Source organism: Diabrotica undecimpunctata, chromosome 4 (genome assembly GCF_040954645.1).
Source record: "Diabrotica undecimpunctata isolate CICGRU chromosome 4, icDiaUnde3, whole genome shotgun sequence".
Lineage (NCBI taxonomy): Eukaryota > Metazoa > Arthropoda > Insecta > Coleoptera > Chrysomelidae > Diabrotica > Diabrotica undecimpunctata.
The window spans coordinates 9,584,533-9,598,253 of record NC_092806.1 but is presented as its reverse complement, the minus strand read 5'-3'; the positions used below and the strand labels follow the sequence as shown (position 1 = coordinate 9,598,253).

General features: G+C 33.9%; 2 protein-coding genes across 7 annotated transcripts in view; one reads left to right on the top strand and one right to left on the bottom strand.

The window, feature by feature from the left end:
• LOC140439130 (dynein regulatory complex subunit 2) overlaps positions 1-8,101 on the top strand; it is a 50,648-nt gene extending 42,547 nt beyond the window's left edge. For all 3 annotated transcript variants that reach the window (XM_072528836.1, XM_072528838.1, XM_072528837.1), the window contains exons 4-6: positions 1,155-1,352; positions 4,825-5,236; positions 7,225-8,101. In XM_072528836.1, coding sequence (XP_072384937.1) covers positions 1,155-1,352; positions 4,825-5,236; positions 7,225-7,637 — 1,023 coding nt within the window. In that variant the 3' untranslated portion in view covers positions 7,638-8,101. The remainder of the gene's footprint in view (positions 1-1,154; positions 1,353-4,824; positions 5,237-7,224) is intronic.
• Positions 8,102-8,230: 129 nt separating this feature from the next.
• Positions 8,231-13,721, bottom strand: part of LOC140439131 (carboxypeptidase D-like) — a 66,001-nt gene continuing 60,510 nt past the window's right edge. For 2 of the 4 annotated variants that reach the window (XM_072528839.1, XM_072528841.1), the window contains one exon: positions 8,231-8,528. In XM_072528839.1, coding sequence (XP_072384940.1) covers positions 8,400-8,528 — 129 coding nt within the window. In that variant the 3' untranslated portion in view covers positions 8,231-8,399. The remainder of the gene's footprint in view (positions 8,529-13,721) is intronic. The other 2 variants (XM_072528840.1, XM_072528842.1) reach the window with 1 other exon arrangement.

The window sequence follows — 13,721 nt, the reverse complement described above, 5'->3', positions numbered from 1 at the left end:
TAGGGATGGCCAAGAACGCGATGAGTCGACTGTCAAAAATATGGAAGGACCGCTCTTTACCCAAAAAACTCAAAATAAGACTGGTACGGACACTCATTTTTTCAATCTTCAGTTACGGTGCCGAAACATGGACAATAAAATCAGAGGATAGGAAAAGGATTGACGCATTCGAAATGTGGTGCTGGAGACGAATGCTACGCGTCTCGTGGACGGAGCACAGATCCAATCAGTCGATTCTCGAAGAGCTAAACATTCAGACTAGACTCTCCTCTTAGTGTCTTGCAAATGTTTTAAAGTTTTTTGGCCACATTGCGAGAAGAGACAATGACAACTTAGAAAGACTAATTGTATGCGGAAACGTAGAAGGACGTAGAGGCAGAGGACGCTCACCTATCCGATGGTCAGATCAAGTACAGAAAGCCACTGGAGAGACGTTTTCCGAGTCCATGAGAGCAGCCCAAAATCGCAAGAGATGGAGAGAATTGACAGCCCGCATTGTAGGAAATCACGATCCTCAGCAATGAGGAAACGACAAGAGAGAGAGAGTATAATATTATGTATGTTATTTTGTATTTGTAACATCGAAATACCATCGAAAGGGAGAAAAACGTCGTCCCTTGCACAACATGTCTCTAATACAGGACATACAATAGACCTAAACCAAACGAAGGTGCTAGCTTATATTGAAATTAAAAGAAAAACTGAAATCAGATAATCAATAGAAATAGAAAAATATCTGAACAGTCTAAAGCAAAGAGATGAGGCTTAAAGGCTTTCAATAACACGGAAAACTATCACAAGAACTTATATATAAGTAAGCATTTCGACCGGGAGACTTATTTTACTTCAAGCACCAGCAAGCTGCGTTACTACTGCATATTTAACAGACGTGAGCAGACCAAATGAAGACTTTGGTGAGAAAATCCCTACATGAAGCCGTATATATGGCACAGGATCGCAGGAACTGAAGACAGCAAGCTGACAATATTTATAGTGTCACAACACCCTGACAAGGATCAAGAAATGAGAAATGTAACAATAAAAGAAACCCAAAAAGATTTTTAGTAAGTTTATTGTTGTACAAGGCATATCTTTTAAAACTATTTTTACTTATTTCAGTTAAAAATTAACTTTCACATATTTTTCAATTGTAGCTGCAGTCGAAAATAGATAAGATGCGACAAGCTCGAGAAGAGGTTTGCAGTTTCATTTGGAATGACATCGAAGCTACGGTACAACGATATATCGAACGAACAGATCCAAGACGGATGCATCTTGCCGAGCTCAAGATCCTTGATTCCGAAACAGCAATCGAAGTTATTCAAAATAAGGAACGAATTCAACAAGAAGAGGTAAAACCTTTGTCATTCTTTTTGATTTGCTAAAAGAATTTTTGTTAACCGTTTCTTTTATGATTATTGTGCATTTTTTAATTGCGCTCTGTGCTCATTGTCCCAGGTATGTTTGCATATTTGGGATCTGTCTAATTCTCTGTTTTTAATGTATGTGTAGCATGAGTGAAACAAACAATTAAATTAATTATAATTTATAACATAGTTTACAGTTAGACATTTACTTTAGTTTGGAATTGAAGGTGGGTCGATAATGAATGACGTGATCCATTTTTAGTATTTTTTAAACTTTATATGGTTAGGCATTATAATGTTATGTAAACTCACCTTGTTGAATTATATAAAAAATTATACTGTTTTGCTTCTTCTACTTCTTCTTTGTATATAGACATGACTGTTTTTCAATTTGCCTCCAGTAAATGGTCGTTCCATCGTTTTCGTGGTCTTCCTACTGATCGTCTTCCTATTGGGGAACCGTTTCTTGCCGTCTTTACTACTTTATTTGTTGTCATTTGGCTTATATGATCGTTCCATTCTACTCTTCTATTTCTTACCTATTTCTTGACGTTCTGCACCTTGCACCTACGTCGTATATATGTACTTCTAGTTCTGTCTCATAGTGTCTTACCAATAATTTTACATCTCTGCTGTTTCTAACATCCTTTTGTCCTCTCTGTGTCAGGTTGTGTTTCTGCCGCGTATGTCATTATTGATCTAATGACTGTTTTGTAAATTCTGCCTTTCATTTCTTTCCCGATATTTTATTTCTTCATATTGTTTCATTCAGACAGCTTGCGACTCTGTTTGCTCTTGATCTTGTTCACTTAATCTTCTACTTCAGTTTCGAGCTTTTCGCAGCTAGATAATGTAATGCTTAGCTATTTAAACACCATCACTTGTTCTATTATTCGACCTTTCAGCTCCAATTTACATCTTAGTATATTTGCTGTTGTAACCATCCATTTTGTCTTTTTTAGGGAAATTAACATGTTAAATTTTCTGGCGGTTGTAATCAATTGGTGCAGCATACGTTGTAAATCATCTTCACTTTAAGAGAGTAGTATTGTGTCGTCTGCATAGCAGATTATTTTAGGTTGTTTTTCTCCCATTTGGTATCCTTTTTTAGTTCTTACTTTTTTTATTATTTCATTCATAATTAGGTTGAACAATAGAGGACTCAGGGAATCTCCCTGTCTTATTCCATTGCCAACTTTAATAGGGTTGGTTAGTTCTTTTTCTACTTTTCCTTTTATTGTGTTGTTTTGGTAGATATTTTCGATCATTTTGATTATTCCTAGAGGTATCTCTCTTGCGTACAATACGTGGATAACGTCCTTTAATTTGACCCGATCAAATACCTTCCACGAAACATAGATATGCCAGTTTATTGTATTCTAATGATTTCTCTTGTACTTGCCTCATTATAAATATAGCATCGGTGCTGTGCGATGATCCTCCCGACCTAAAACCATGTTGTTCTTCTGCTAGTGTTATAATTTCATTCAGTTTATTTGTTATCACTTTGGTTGTTAATTTTAGTGTTCTGTTTATTAAATTAATTACTCTGTAATTTTCTGGGTCCGATTTGTCTCCCTTTTTGAAGAGAGGTATTAGGATGCTTGATCTCCATTATTGAGGAATTCTGTTTTGTTCTATTATTTTTTGGATTAGTTTTAATACTTGTTTGGTCAGATCTGGTCCTCCGTACTTTAGAAGTTCGTTCGGTATTCTGTCCTCTCCTGGTGATTTTCTATTTTTTAATTTCCTTATTGCTTCCTTTACCTCGTCCTTCTCAATATTTATATCTTTGTTTGTCGCCACCTCTGGCGTTGGTGGTTCTTTATTGTCACCTTTAGCAAATATTAATCGAAAGTAGTCTATTCATGTTTCATTCTGAATGTGTCTTCCCTTTCTTCTCTAAACCATGGTATTTTTTTTGATATGTTAGTGTTCGTTACTTTCCTCTCCCCTTTTGATTCTATTGCTCCCAGTTTTTCCCAGCTTTCTTCGATGATATCGTTTTCTAATATTTCATTCCCAGTGATCTTCTCTGGTGATCTTCTCTCTGGAACAGTTCAAAAGATCCGTGTGTGTCAAAGGGCGATGGAGCGTGCTATGTTGGGCGTTTCACTACGAGACAAGATCCCAAATCGCCAGCTACGACAAAGAACAGGAGTGGCTGATGCAGTAGAGAGAGTAGCAACACTAAAATGGAACTGGGCAGGTCACGTGGCTCGAATGACAGACAATAGATGGACAAAGCGGATACTGGAATGAAGACCAAGAGATGATGCCTACCGAAGTAGAGGTCGTCCACCAACACGTTGGACTGACGATCTAAAACGTTGTCATAGGAATTGGATGCAAGAGGCACAAGATCGAAATAGATGGAAAATTATGAGGGAGATCTATGTCCAGCAGTGGATAAGCGAAGATTGAATGATGATGATGATGATGATGATGATCTTTTCTGATATCTTTTTCTGTATAAATATTCCGTGGATTCCGTATTTACTCCTTTGACTTTGATTTTTGTTTGTGTTGACGACTCTCTCTTGGGTGGGAAGTATTTTAGGATGATTCTTATTTTACATAATACTAGGCTATGGTCGCTACTTACATCTGCTGAGTTGAGTCATCTTACGTCGATTATTTTTGATGGATGTATATCTCTGTTGGTTATAACATAATCTATCATAGATCTTTGTCCACGGATATTATTAAATGTATACTTGTGTTGGTCTTTGTGGTCAAAAAATGAGTTGTTTATTCTGTTGTTGTAAGTTCGTTATTCGTACGGAAGTTTATCATCAGTTCTCCATTTTTGCAAACGTAAGAATTAAGAACAACTTAGAAGTTGTATTAAAAATGCGAAAACTAATATCTGTGTTTCCTTGGTGAATGTTATTATAATGCATTTGTTTACTATCCTTTTTAAGTTTTATATGTCTTTAATAAGTCTTGGACATATTGTTGTTATCTTTCTTCTTGTGTTTTGTTGTTTCAATTATTATATTTCAATTTCATATCCTATATCCTCCTTTATGATTAACACATCCAGAACTGATAATGAGGTATTGTTTTCCTTTTCCATGCCGAATTTGACTGATTTTTGTTTATATTTAAAGTCCATCAAAAATTTGTTTGGTGTTTCTGGTCTATGAGGTCAAATGAAGGAAAAAAACATCATCTAGATCATCTACCTATCATCATCTACGTATCATCTACATATCTTCACCATACTGTGAGTTTTTTGTCAGAATACACAATATATTTTTAAGTGAATATATCTGCTACTAAAGAAGATAATGAAGAGCCCGTGGCTAATTCAAATCTTGTTTACAAAAATCGTTGTTTAATTAACAATATGTGTTATCGTTATCAGTGTATAATGGTAATAGCTCCATTAAAGCTGATACTTTCAGTTTTGTTTTAATTATCATTGTATCATCATTCTGCAATTTGATTCTAGGCATTAAAAGACCAGTTAAAAAAAGAACTAGAAGAGGTTCAAATTGCACAGGAACAACAATTAACAACCCTCAACGAAGAACTAGACGTTTTACAGAAACAATTTAACAACATTCGTACCGCTCTTCATCGTGATTTGCAACTCGACGACAAAAAATTGAAGTTACTAGTGGAAGCCGCTTCTAGCACCAAAAACTATATGGAAAATCTACTTCGAAAAGGAAACGATATATTGTTTCTTGTGGAGACTTGTAAGAAACTAGAAACTGAACGTGAAAAGTTGTCAAAATGGTTTTCTAGTACTTCCAAGAATGCGAAAAACGTGGAAAGTAGTTCTGTTGGACAGTATTTGGAAGGTGTAGATGAAAATTCAGAGGGTAGCTCGGATTCTGTGAATAATCAATTCGAATTAGGTAAATATTTTTCTTATTTTTAATGTATTTAATCTTAGAATGAAATCAATAAGCTTGAACACGTTTCGAGTTCTAGACACAGGCTTACTTTATTCATGAAACAGTATACATGGTTACCAAGCTTTACAGATGAGTAATACCAACCATTCAATATAATATTTTGGGATTATTCAACACTCCCACTGTCACAAAATATTATCAGTTAAAAATAAACAAAATGTCAGTTAAATTTTACTTCCTATACCTAACTGATCTAAGAATTTGTTTTATAGAGTTTAGACCTGTAGTCAAAATATCAGGCATATCAGTCGTTTGCAAATACTCAATTTTCACCAAACTCACAGCAATGGCTTCTCTAATGAAATGATATCGCACATCGATATGTTTCGATCTCTTGTGAAAAGTACGGTTTACCGACAACTTTTGCGCACTCTGATTATCTTTGAACAATACAAATTCCCTGTCAACTCTGCAAACAAGTCTTTTAAATATATGGTTTCTCTAGAAGCTTCTGTAATTCCCATATACTCAGAATCAGTGCTCGATAGAACTGCAGTTCTTTGGTTTCTACTTTACCAAGCTATAGCATAAAACAAAATCCTGTATAAGATTTCCTATCTAAAGAATTACCTGCCCAGTCAGCATCCACAAAACCCTCCAAATTTAAATTATCCTTGCAAAACTTGAAACCATAATTTTTAGTTCCTTGTAAATATTTTAGTACCTACCCTTTTTGCTTGGTTCCAATGACTCTCATGACAATTATTAAATTGACTTAGTAACTGACCGCGTACATAGTCAATAGACAGATACAGATACAATACAGATATTATCTAGTCTAGTCAAGACCGCAAGGTAGATTAAACTACCTATTACTTGCTGGTACAAAATATCTCTATTCGCTTCATGACTTTTGTCTAAATTTACCTTTATCTCTATAGGTGTAACCACAGCTTTGCAATGTGGCATGTTAATGCCTGATGCAGTAATAAAGTAATATTTTTGGTCATTTAAAGTCTTCTCATCTACTTCTTTGACATGTGCAAACTGCAGCACTACAGCAAATGTTAGCAGAACACTGTGGAAATGTTCATCTTGCAATGTTGGACTTTGTCTCAAACACGACAAAAATTGTTTTGCAACGTTCCATGCAAAACAATAGGAAGAATAGGAAGAAAGTGCTACCTGGTTTTTATTTCTCATTTAACTTTTTGTTACGCTATGTTTCTGCTGGTATCTTGAGAATACCACATCCTGCAGGATATACTTTAGGATCAGCATTGTTTATTTTGATTAAATTTGTTTTAAAAATATACTAAAATAAATAAATTTCACAAAAATCCGTTTTTTTTTTAATTTAATAAAAGTTGAACTTCAGGGAATTAACCTGTAAATTGCTCTTTTTAACTTTAAGACTTTTTTTCATGTTTTGATGAATAAAACCCATCAGGTAATATCATAAAAATATTTTTTTTTCAAAAAACCATATCAGAAAGCTGTTGTTACATCTAAGTGTAATATATCTAAATCTAGTTTAACAGACAATGCAATTAACAATCTTAAAGTAGAATGCCTAACTACAGGTGAAAAAGTTTCATCAAAATCAACATTAGCCTTTTGCGTAAAACCTTTAGCCACTAATTGCGTACAAAATCACCGTTCGTTTTCACTGTTTTCAATCTACTACAAAGAAAGTGTAAAGAACAAAAATTTAAAGAACAAGAGTAAAATTCTAGTGCGCAGGTCACCTCAACGAATACGTGCATTTGCTTCATTACTAAAATAATCCTCACGAAATCGTCACTGGACCATCACAATTTTTGTTGGAACACCTGAAAGGACGATGCGATGAATGATCATCTTTTTGTTAAAACGTGTTTTGTTTCCTGCACGGAAGCCTGGCCATTGCGTGACGGTTGTTTGTTGTATTAACCTTATATCTAGTGTTTTATGATACTTTTTTCAATGTTATTTGTGTTTGTTTATAGGTCTCAACAAAAAGGAGACCAAAGAACAAGAAAGAGAGTCACCAGAATCACCTATAACTACTCTTCAACATATAACAGTGCAGGATAAACCCAATGAACTGGACATATATCCACAAACTTCACCACCAGAAGCAGAACCCTCATCTTCAGGATTTATAGATCAATGCCTCAAACAATTGGAGCCCATGGAAAATTTCTGGACTGGTTATAACAGAGCCGAAGTGGACTGTGCTGAAATCATGCAAGAAAAGAAACAACTCGAATTAGAAAACAAACAAATGCGTGGAATGATACGGGCCATCTTAGAAGCACAGGCATTATCAACTTCTATTCCAAACAGTAAAGTTCCTACCCGTTTTCCTTCTAGAAGAATCAGTGTTAGTTCAGCACCGCTTCGAAGATTGATTTTTTAACTCGTGTTAAGTTCTGATAACAAGTATTCTCAAATTATTCTAACTGTGTTCTTAGCTTGTTCTACATTCTTTTCATTTTAGCAGTTCTTAAGTTCTGATATTTTGTTCACGAACAATATCAAAACCATAAGAATGTATAATACCTCCTCAGTTCTGGTCATAATGAATCTATCGATGACTTAAATTATATTTTCTTTTAAAAATATCATTTTTACGTGGTTTCCACTATTGGAATATTACCAGGATTAATTGAGCAATAGGTAGGTATAGCCTGTTTTTAATTTTTTTTGATCACTACTCGACATATCTACGAAATAAACAATTATTCATTATATTCATGGTAGATCCTACCACTAAAAAAATGCAGTTTAATTTAAACTAAAATGCTTATAACACGCAGAGTAAATTTGTTTTCAATTTCAATTAATTCAAGTTTGCGATTGAAATTTTCTACTCACCTCCAGTTTATGCAACCAGTATTACTCACGCTGGATGAAATTTTATGGCATTTTTTAAAAAAATTTTTGGCTTGTTCAAAATACCTACAGAAAACCGTCAAATTTGTGGATAAGGAAGGTATTAAATAAAAAAAACACATGTAACAACGTGTATTAACTTTTAAAACAGTGCATATAAATAAAAACAATAAATAAGTTAACTTAACCTACTAAATTTAAGGATATCTAAAACGTAGATGATTTTGTACACCACCTATTTCTAATAACCTTTCTATGATATATTTTCTTGCAGTACGATTATAAACTATCCGAAATAATTTACTAAATTTGTGAATCCGTGGGAAATTGAGGATAGAATACCAGATTCTTCTGCTTGAGGTTGAAACACTGGCCTATGTAATGGAGGGGATGGTTGATAATGGCCTTCTTTCCTCTAAAAATAATCAAAGTATATCGTTTAAAGCGATTTGTGATAAAATAATGGTGCTGAAGTGCAATAACAACTTTGGAATTTACATAGAGTGTTATTTTGTCTAGAAAGAAATGTTTTAGAAAACTATTAGGGGAAACAACATAGAAAAATTATAATCCAAGTTTTATTATTTAGAAAATGAGATGTCGCATGCTGTAACTATTAAACTAAGAGAAAATCTACGTAAACATACATTTTAGAAGAATCACCCAACATATTATCAATACATTTGTTACTTTTACGATATTTGTGAAAGTCATCAACAGATCTTGCACAACTTTAGCGAAAGATGTTGAATTCCTTATTAAAAATAAAATTGTTCCAAAATAACTAACTATGCCAGTGTGATTCGTCCAAATCGATAACACCCAAAACTTGCTATTAGTCAAATAAATTTGGAACAAGTTTTTTACTGACCCTTATCAGTAAAACTAGTTTTAAGTTCTTATATTTTTATTGGTGAATCAATAATGTTGGGTACGACTGTGTGTTACTAGTCATACCACTAACGAATAACTGCTGAATGTATTGTTTTTTGTAGGTGTGTGAGTAACGATGAAATATTATTTGATAAAACGGGAAACCAATAAAAAACGAACATGCCTTCTGGAGGTGTAACTTATTTATACTTAAAATGATGAACAATGGCCAAAAATAATTTTGCTACTAAAATCTTACTTAAAAGTTATAACTTTGATTTTTTTTTTCTCATGAAAGATTTTATAATGTCGAGTGGCAGACAAAATACATTAGGTATGTAAAAGTATGTAGGTTTCACTTGATCATGAATGAAATAATAAAAAAAGTAAGAATACGATAGTAAGAATAAGATAACCCTATCTTATCCCACTGCCAGCTTCAACTGGGTCAGTTAGTTCTTCTAATTTTACTGTTATTGTGTTGTTCTGGTATGTATTCTCGATCGTTATGATTATTCTTGGAGGCATCTCTCTTGCACCCAATAAGTGAATAACGTCCTTTAATTTGAGCCTGCCAAATGGCTTCTTACGGTCCACGAAACTAAATATACCGGTTAGTTTTATTCTAGTGATTTCTCTTGAACTTGCCTCATTATACATATTAATAATTATTATAATCGAAAAATTACTAGGGGCTATTTTTCAACTGGATTATCTGGGGAAGTCAATAGAAAAGGTATTTTGTAGAATTTTTTTAAATTCTCTGTAAAAAATAATATTAATTTAAACAGGATGAAAAAATAATATTTTTGTTTGTGATTTGTGGTAGTGGTAATTCATTAGAAACATATTTTGATTATATAGGGGAAAGTAGCCGACATTGTACCGGCGCCAATTTTGTACCACCAATGTACCTATTTATCCTTTATGAGAAAGCCAGAGCGCTCTTATGTCGTTCCATACGTAAGGTTATAGCATCTGTAAAGGTATGTGCAAACCATTTTGATTCATAAATACAAGAAAAGCATGTATTTAGGTGTATAAAACTGAGTTGTTTCCCTTTGCCGGACAATTTTTAGGTTAGGAATCGTAGTTTATTTACATAAAGTGAAAGTTTTTCATATTGTACCACGCCGAGTTGACTATATTGTACCGGTACAACTTTAGATACCATTGGGTATTTAAAACATATGTACTTATTTTTAAAAATAAATAAACGAATAAATAACACACATCGTTCTTGTGTGTTTTATATGCTCAAAGACAAATATGGGACTTGGAATATGGAAGACCTGAGTCAGGCTCTTCAATAATTTCGTAATGGAGACATGGGATTAAATGAATGCTGTAGACAGTATGGAGTCCCTAAGCCTACCTTGCTTCGTCACCTTAAGGGGATCAATATAAAGGCAAATGATAAAACAAAAGCTTTTAGCCGAGGCAGTGTTACCAACAGCAGTGGAGAGGGAGCTAGATCACATTTCAGAGAGAAATCAAATATCACATAATCTTAATAAAGAATCCCAAATAGCAGGAAAGAAGTGGTTTTATGCTTTCAAAGCTCGTCATAAGGACATAATATCACTGAGAGGACCTCAAGCAACGCCCATGACGCGCGCGAAAGGATTCAATAAAAGGAATGTTTACGTCTTTTTCGACTTTCTGGAAAAAAATGTTGATGAGAATAATCTTCATGCAACCCACATATTTAACGTTTACGAAACGGGTGTCAGCACTTTGCAGAAAAAATGTTGAAAGGTTCTTGCACAAAGAGGTAAAAGGCAAGTTGAGTCAGTGTCCAGTGGAGAACGTGGAGTTAACACGACAGTTGTTTGCTGTGCGAGTGCTTCAGGAATTTACGTTCCACCTATGCTTATATTTAAGCTTATGCAAATGAACAATGATTTGAGGGTTGGTGCTTCACTAGGGAGTATAGTAGAGATATCAGAATTAGGCTACATGACTAGTGACCTCTTTGTAAAATGGCTCCAGCATTTTATTGATTTTGTAAACCAAATAGTAGAAAAAAAAACACTGAAAACTTTGTTTTCAAACTTCCACAAAATTTATTTTAAATTCTTATCACTACAGCTGTTTCGGCTGATTGCCTTTCTCAAGTGATCTGTTTTTGGTATGGGTTTACACTTTATAGTCTCTAACGAAATAGGTTGAGGAGGGGAGAACTGTTTGTCTCAAGCTGGTCATTCAGAATTATATCTGTGTTTTTTAATTTGTTGATTTCCATAGATTCTAACAAAGATAGCTTAAGGCCTTTATTTTGAATGTGGAGAATTTTAAATTCGTCATTAAAAGAATGATTATGTTTTTCTGTTTTTCTGTTTTTCTATTATTGAAAGCCCTTTTATGTTCTGCTATTCGTTTATTAAAATTTCTACCTGTTTGACCAATGTAAGTTTTTGGGCAGTCGCCACATTTAAGTTTGTACACACCACTGTGTAAGTGTTTTTTATGTTGGCTCTTGTTGTTTTTAATATATTTGCCTAGGTTTTTATTTGTTCTGAAAGCTGGTGTTATTCCTTTCTTTTTTATGTGTTTGGGTATTTTTGTTGATATCTTGCCTGTATATGTAATCGAGCAGAAGGTACTGGGTTTTTTCTGGTGGTGGAAATACTAAGTTCAGGGCTTTCTTGTGTAGTTTTTGATTTAACATTTTATTAATTGTTTGTTCGTTGTATCCATTGTTTACTGCTATTTGCTTAATGATATTTAATTCTGTCTCAAAATTGTATTTTGACATAGGAATTGCTGTTAATCTATGTAACATACTATGATAGGCTGCCAGTTTATGTTGTGTGGGATGGGATGATGAATTGTGAATAGTCGTGTCAGTATGGGTAGGTTTATGAAATATGGAGAAGTCATGTTTGTTTTTAAGTTTTAAGTTTTTAAGAACTTAGTATTTCCACCACCAGAGAAAAAACCCAGTACCTTCTGCTCGATTACATATACAAGCAAAATATCAACAAAAATAGCCAAACACGTAAAAAAGAAAGGAATAACAACAGGTTTCAGAACAAATAACAACCTAGGCAAATATATTAAAAACAACAAGAGCCAACATAAAAAACACTTACACAGTGGTGTGTACAAACTTAAATGTGGCGACTGCCCAAAAACTTACATTGGTCAAACAGGTAGAAATTTTAATAAACGAATAGCAGAACATAAAAGGGCTTTCAATAATAGAAAAACAGATTCTACATACGCACTTCACCTTCTAGATCATAATTATTCTTTTAATGACGAATTTAAAATTCTCCACATTCAAAATAAAGGCCTTAAGCTATCTTTGTTAGAATCTATGAAAATCAACAAATTAAAAAACACAGATATAATTCTGAATGACCAGCTTGAGACAAACAGTTTTCCCCTCCTCAACCTATTTCATTAGAGACTATAAAGTGTAAACCCATACCAAAAACAGATCACTTGAGAAAGGCAATCAGCCGAAACAGCTGTAGTGATAAGAATTTAAAATAAATTTTGTGGAAGTTTGAAAACAAAGTTTTCAGTGTTTTGTTGTTACATAAAATGAATTTGCATCAAGTAACGGTCGAATCCATCAATTAGTAGTAAAAAAGTTCTTTTTGTACTGAATGGGCATACAGCGCACTCTACGAATCTTAAAGTAATTTTACGTGCTAGAGAGCACGGTGTAATAATGCTACAATTGCCATTGTGACCCATCGCGTACAGCCTTTGGATCATTCTGTAAGCCTTTCAAGGGCTACTACTCTCAATCAGTTGAAAAGAGGCTTCGTTGTAACCCCTGATTATGTGTTACATAACTTTACGTAACTGGCTTGATTTCTGAAGCTAATTTCTGTGAGAACAGCAAACATTGAAATTGCAGTCAATGGTTTCCGAACTAGTGGAGAACGACCTGTTGATCGCATGGTCTTCAAAGATCATAACTTTTGTGCGGCTGAAAATTTAAATGACCATAAAGGCAGTGAAACTAGGGAAGATGGTGAAAATGAAGAGGGCAATGAGACAAACAAGGAACCACTTAGGTCTACAACAGGAGCTAATGTAGAGTACGAAATAATCTGGCCTGAACTACCTAGTCCTAAAGAGAGTTTGGCTATGACTACTGCACCCACTAGATCTACTAAAAAAACTCGTGAAGCAAGTCCAAAACTTAACATTTCAATTGATTCAATTTCCTGGATACCAAAATCCAAGAAGGAAACAGCACAAAAAGCAATGGTTTTGACGGGAAGTCCTTATAAAAATGAATTAAAATTAGCTAAACAGCTACAGTTAGCACAGGAACAGATAAAACAAATAAAAATAAAATTGGGGAAGGTTAAACCGAAATCGTCCAAGAAACTTGTAAGTGCTCCAAAAATAAGAAGCCGCGTCAAGCTCAAATCAACATGACGTTGTTATAGAGATGTATGTTGATGAGTGGTTCTGTTTAATTTGCGAGGAAAAAAGAATTGAAGACATGATCCAATGCACCAAATGCCGTTCATGGAACCCAAACTTTTCTTGCTTTAAATGTAAATAAAAATATTATGCACGTTCAAACTGAATAATTTTTGACATTGGAAAATAAATTGTATTAACACTAGAAAGTCGGAGGGGCCAATTTGGCCCCTGTTGCGATTTGAAGTTATTGTAGTTCTTTTATTTGACACAATAATAATTTCATATTTTATGACTTTTAATATTTTGATACAAAGTCTTATTTAACGCAAAAAAATATTGT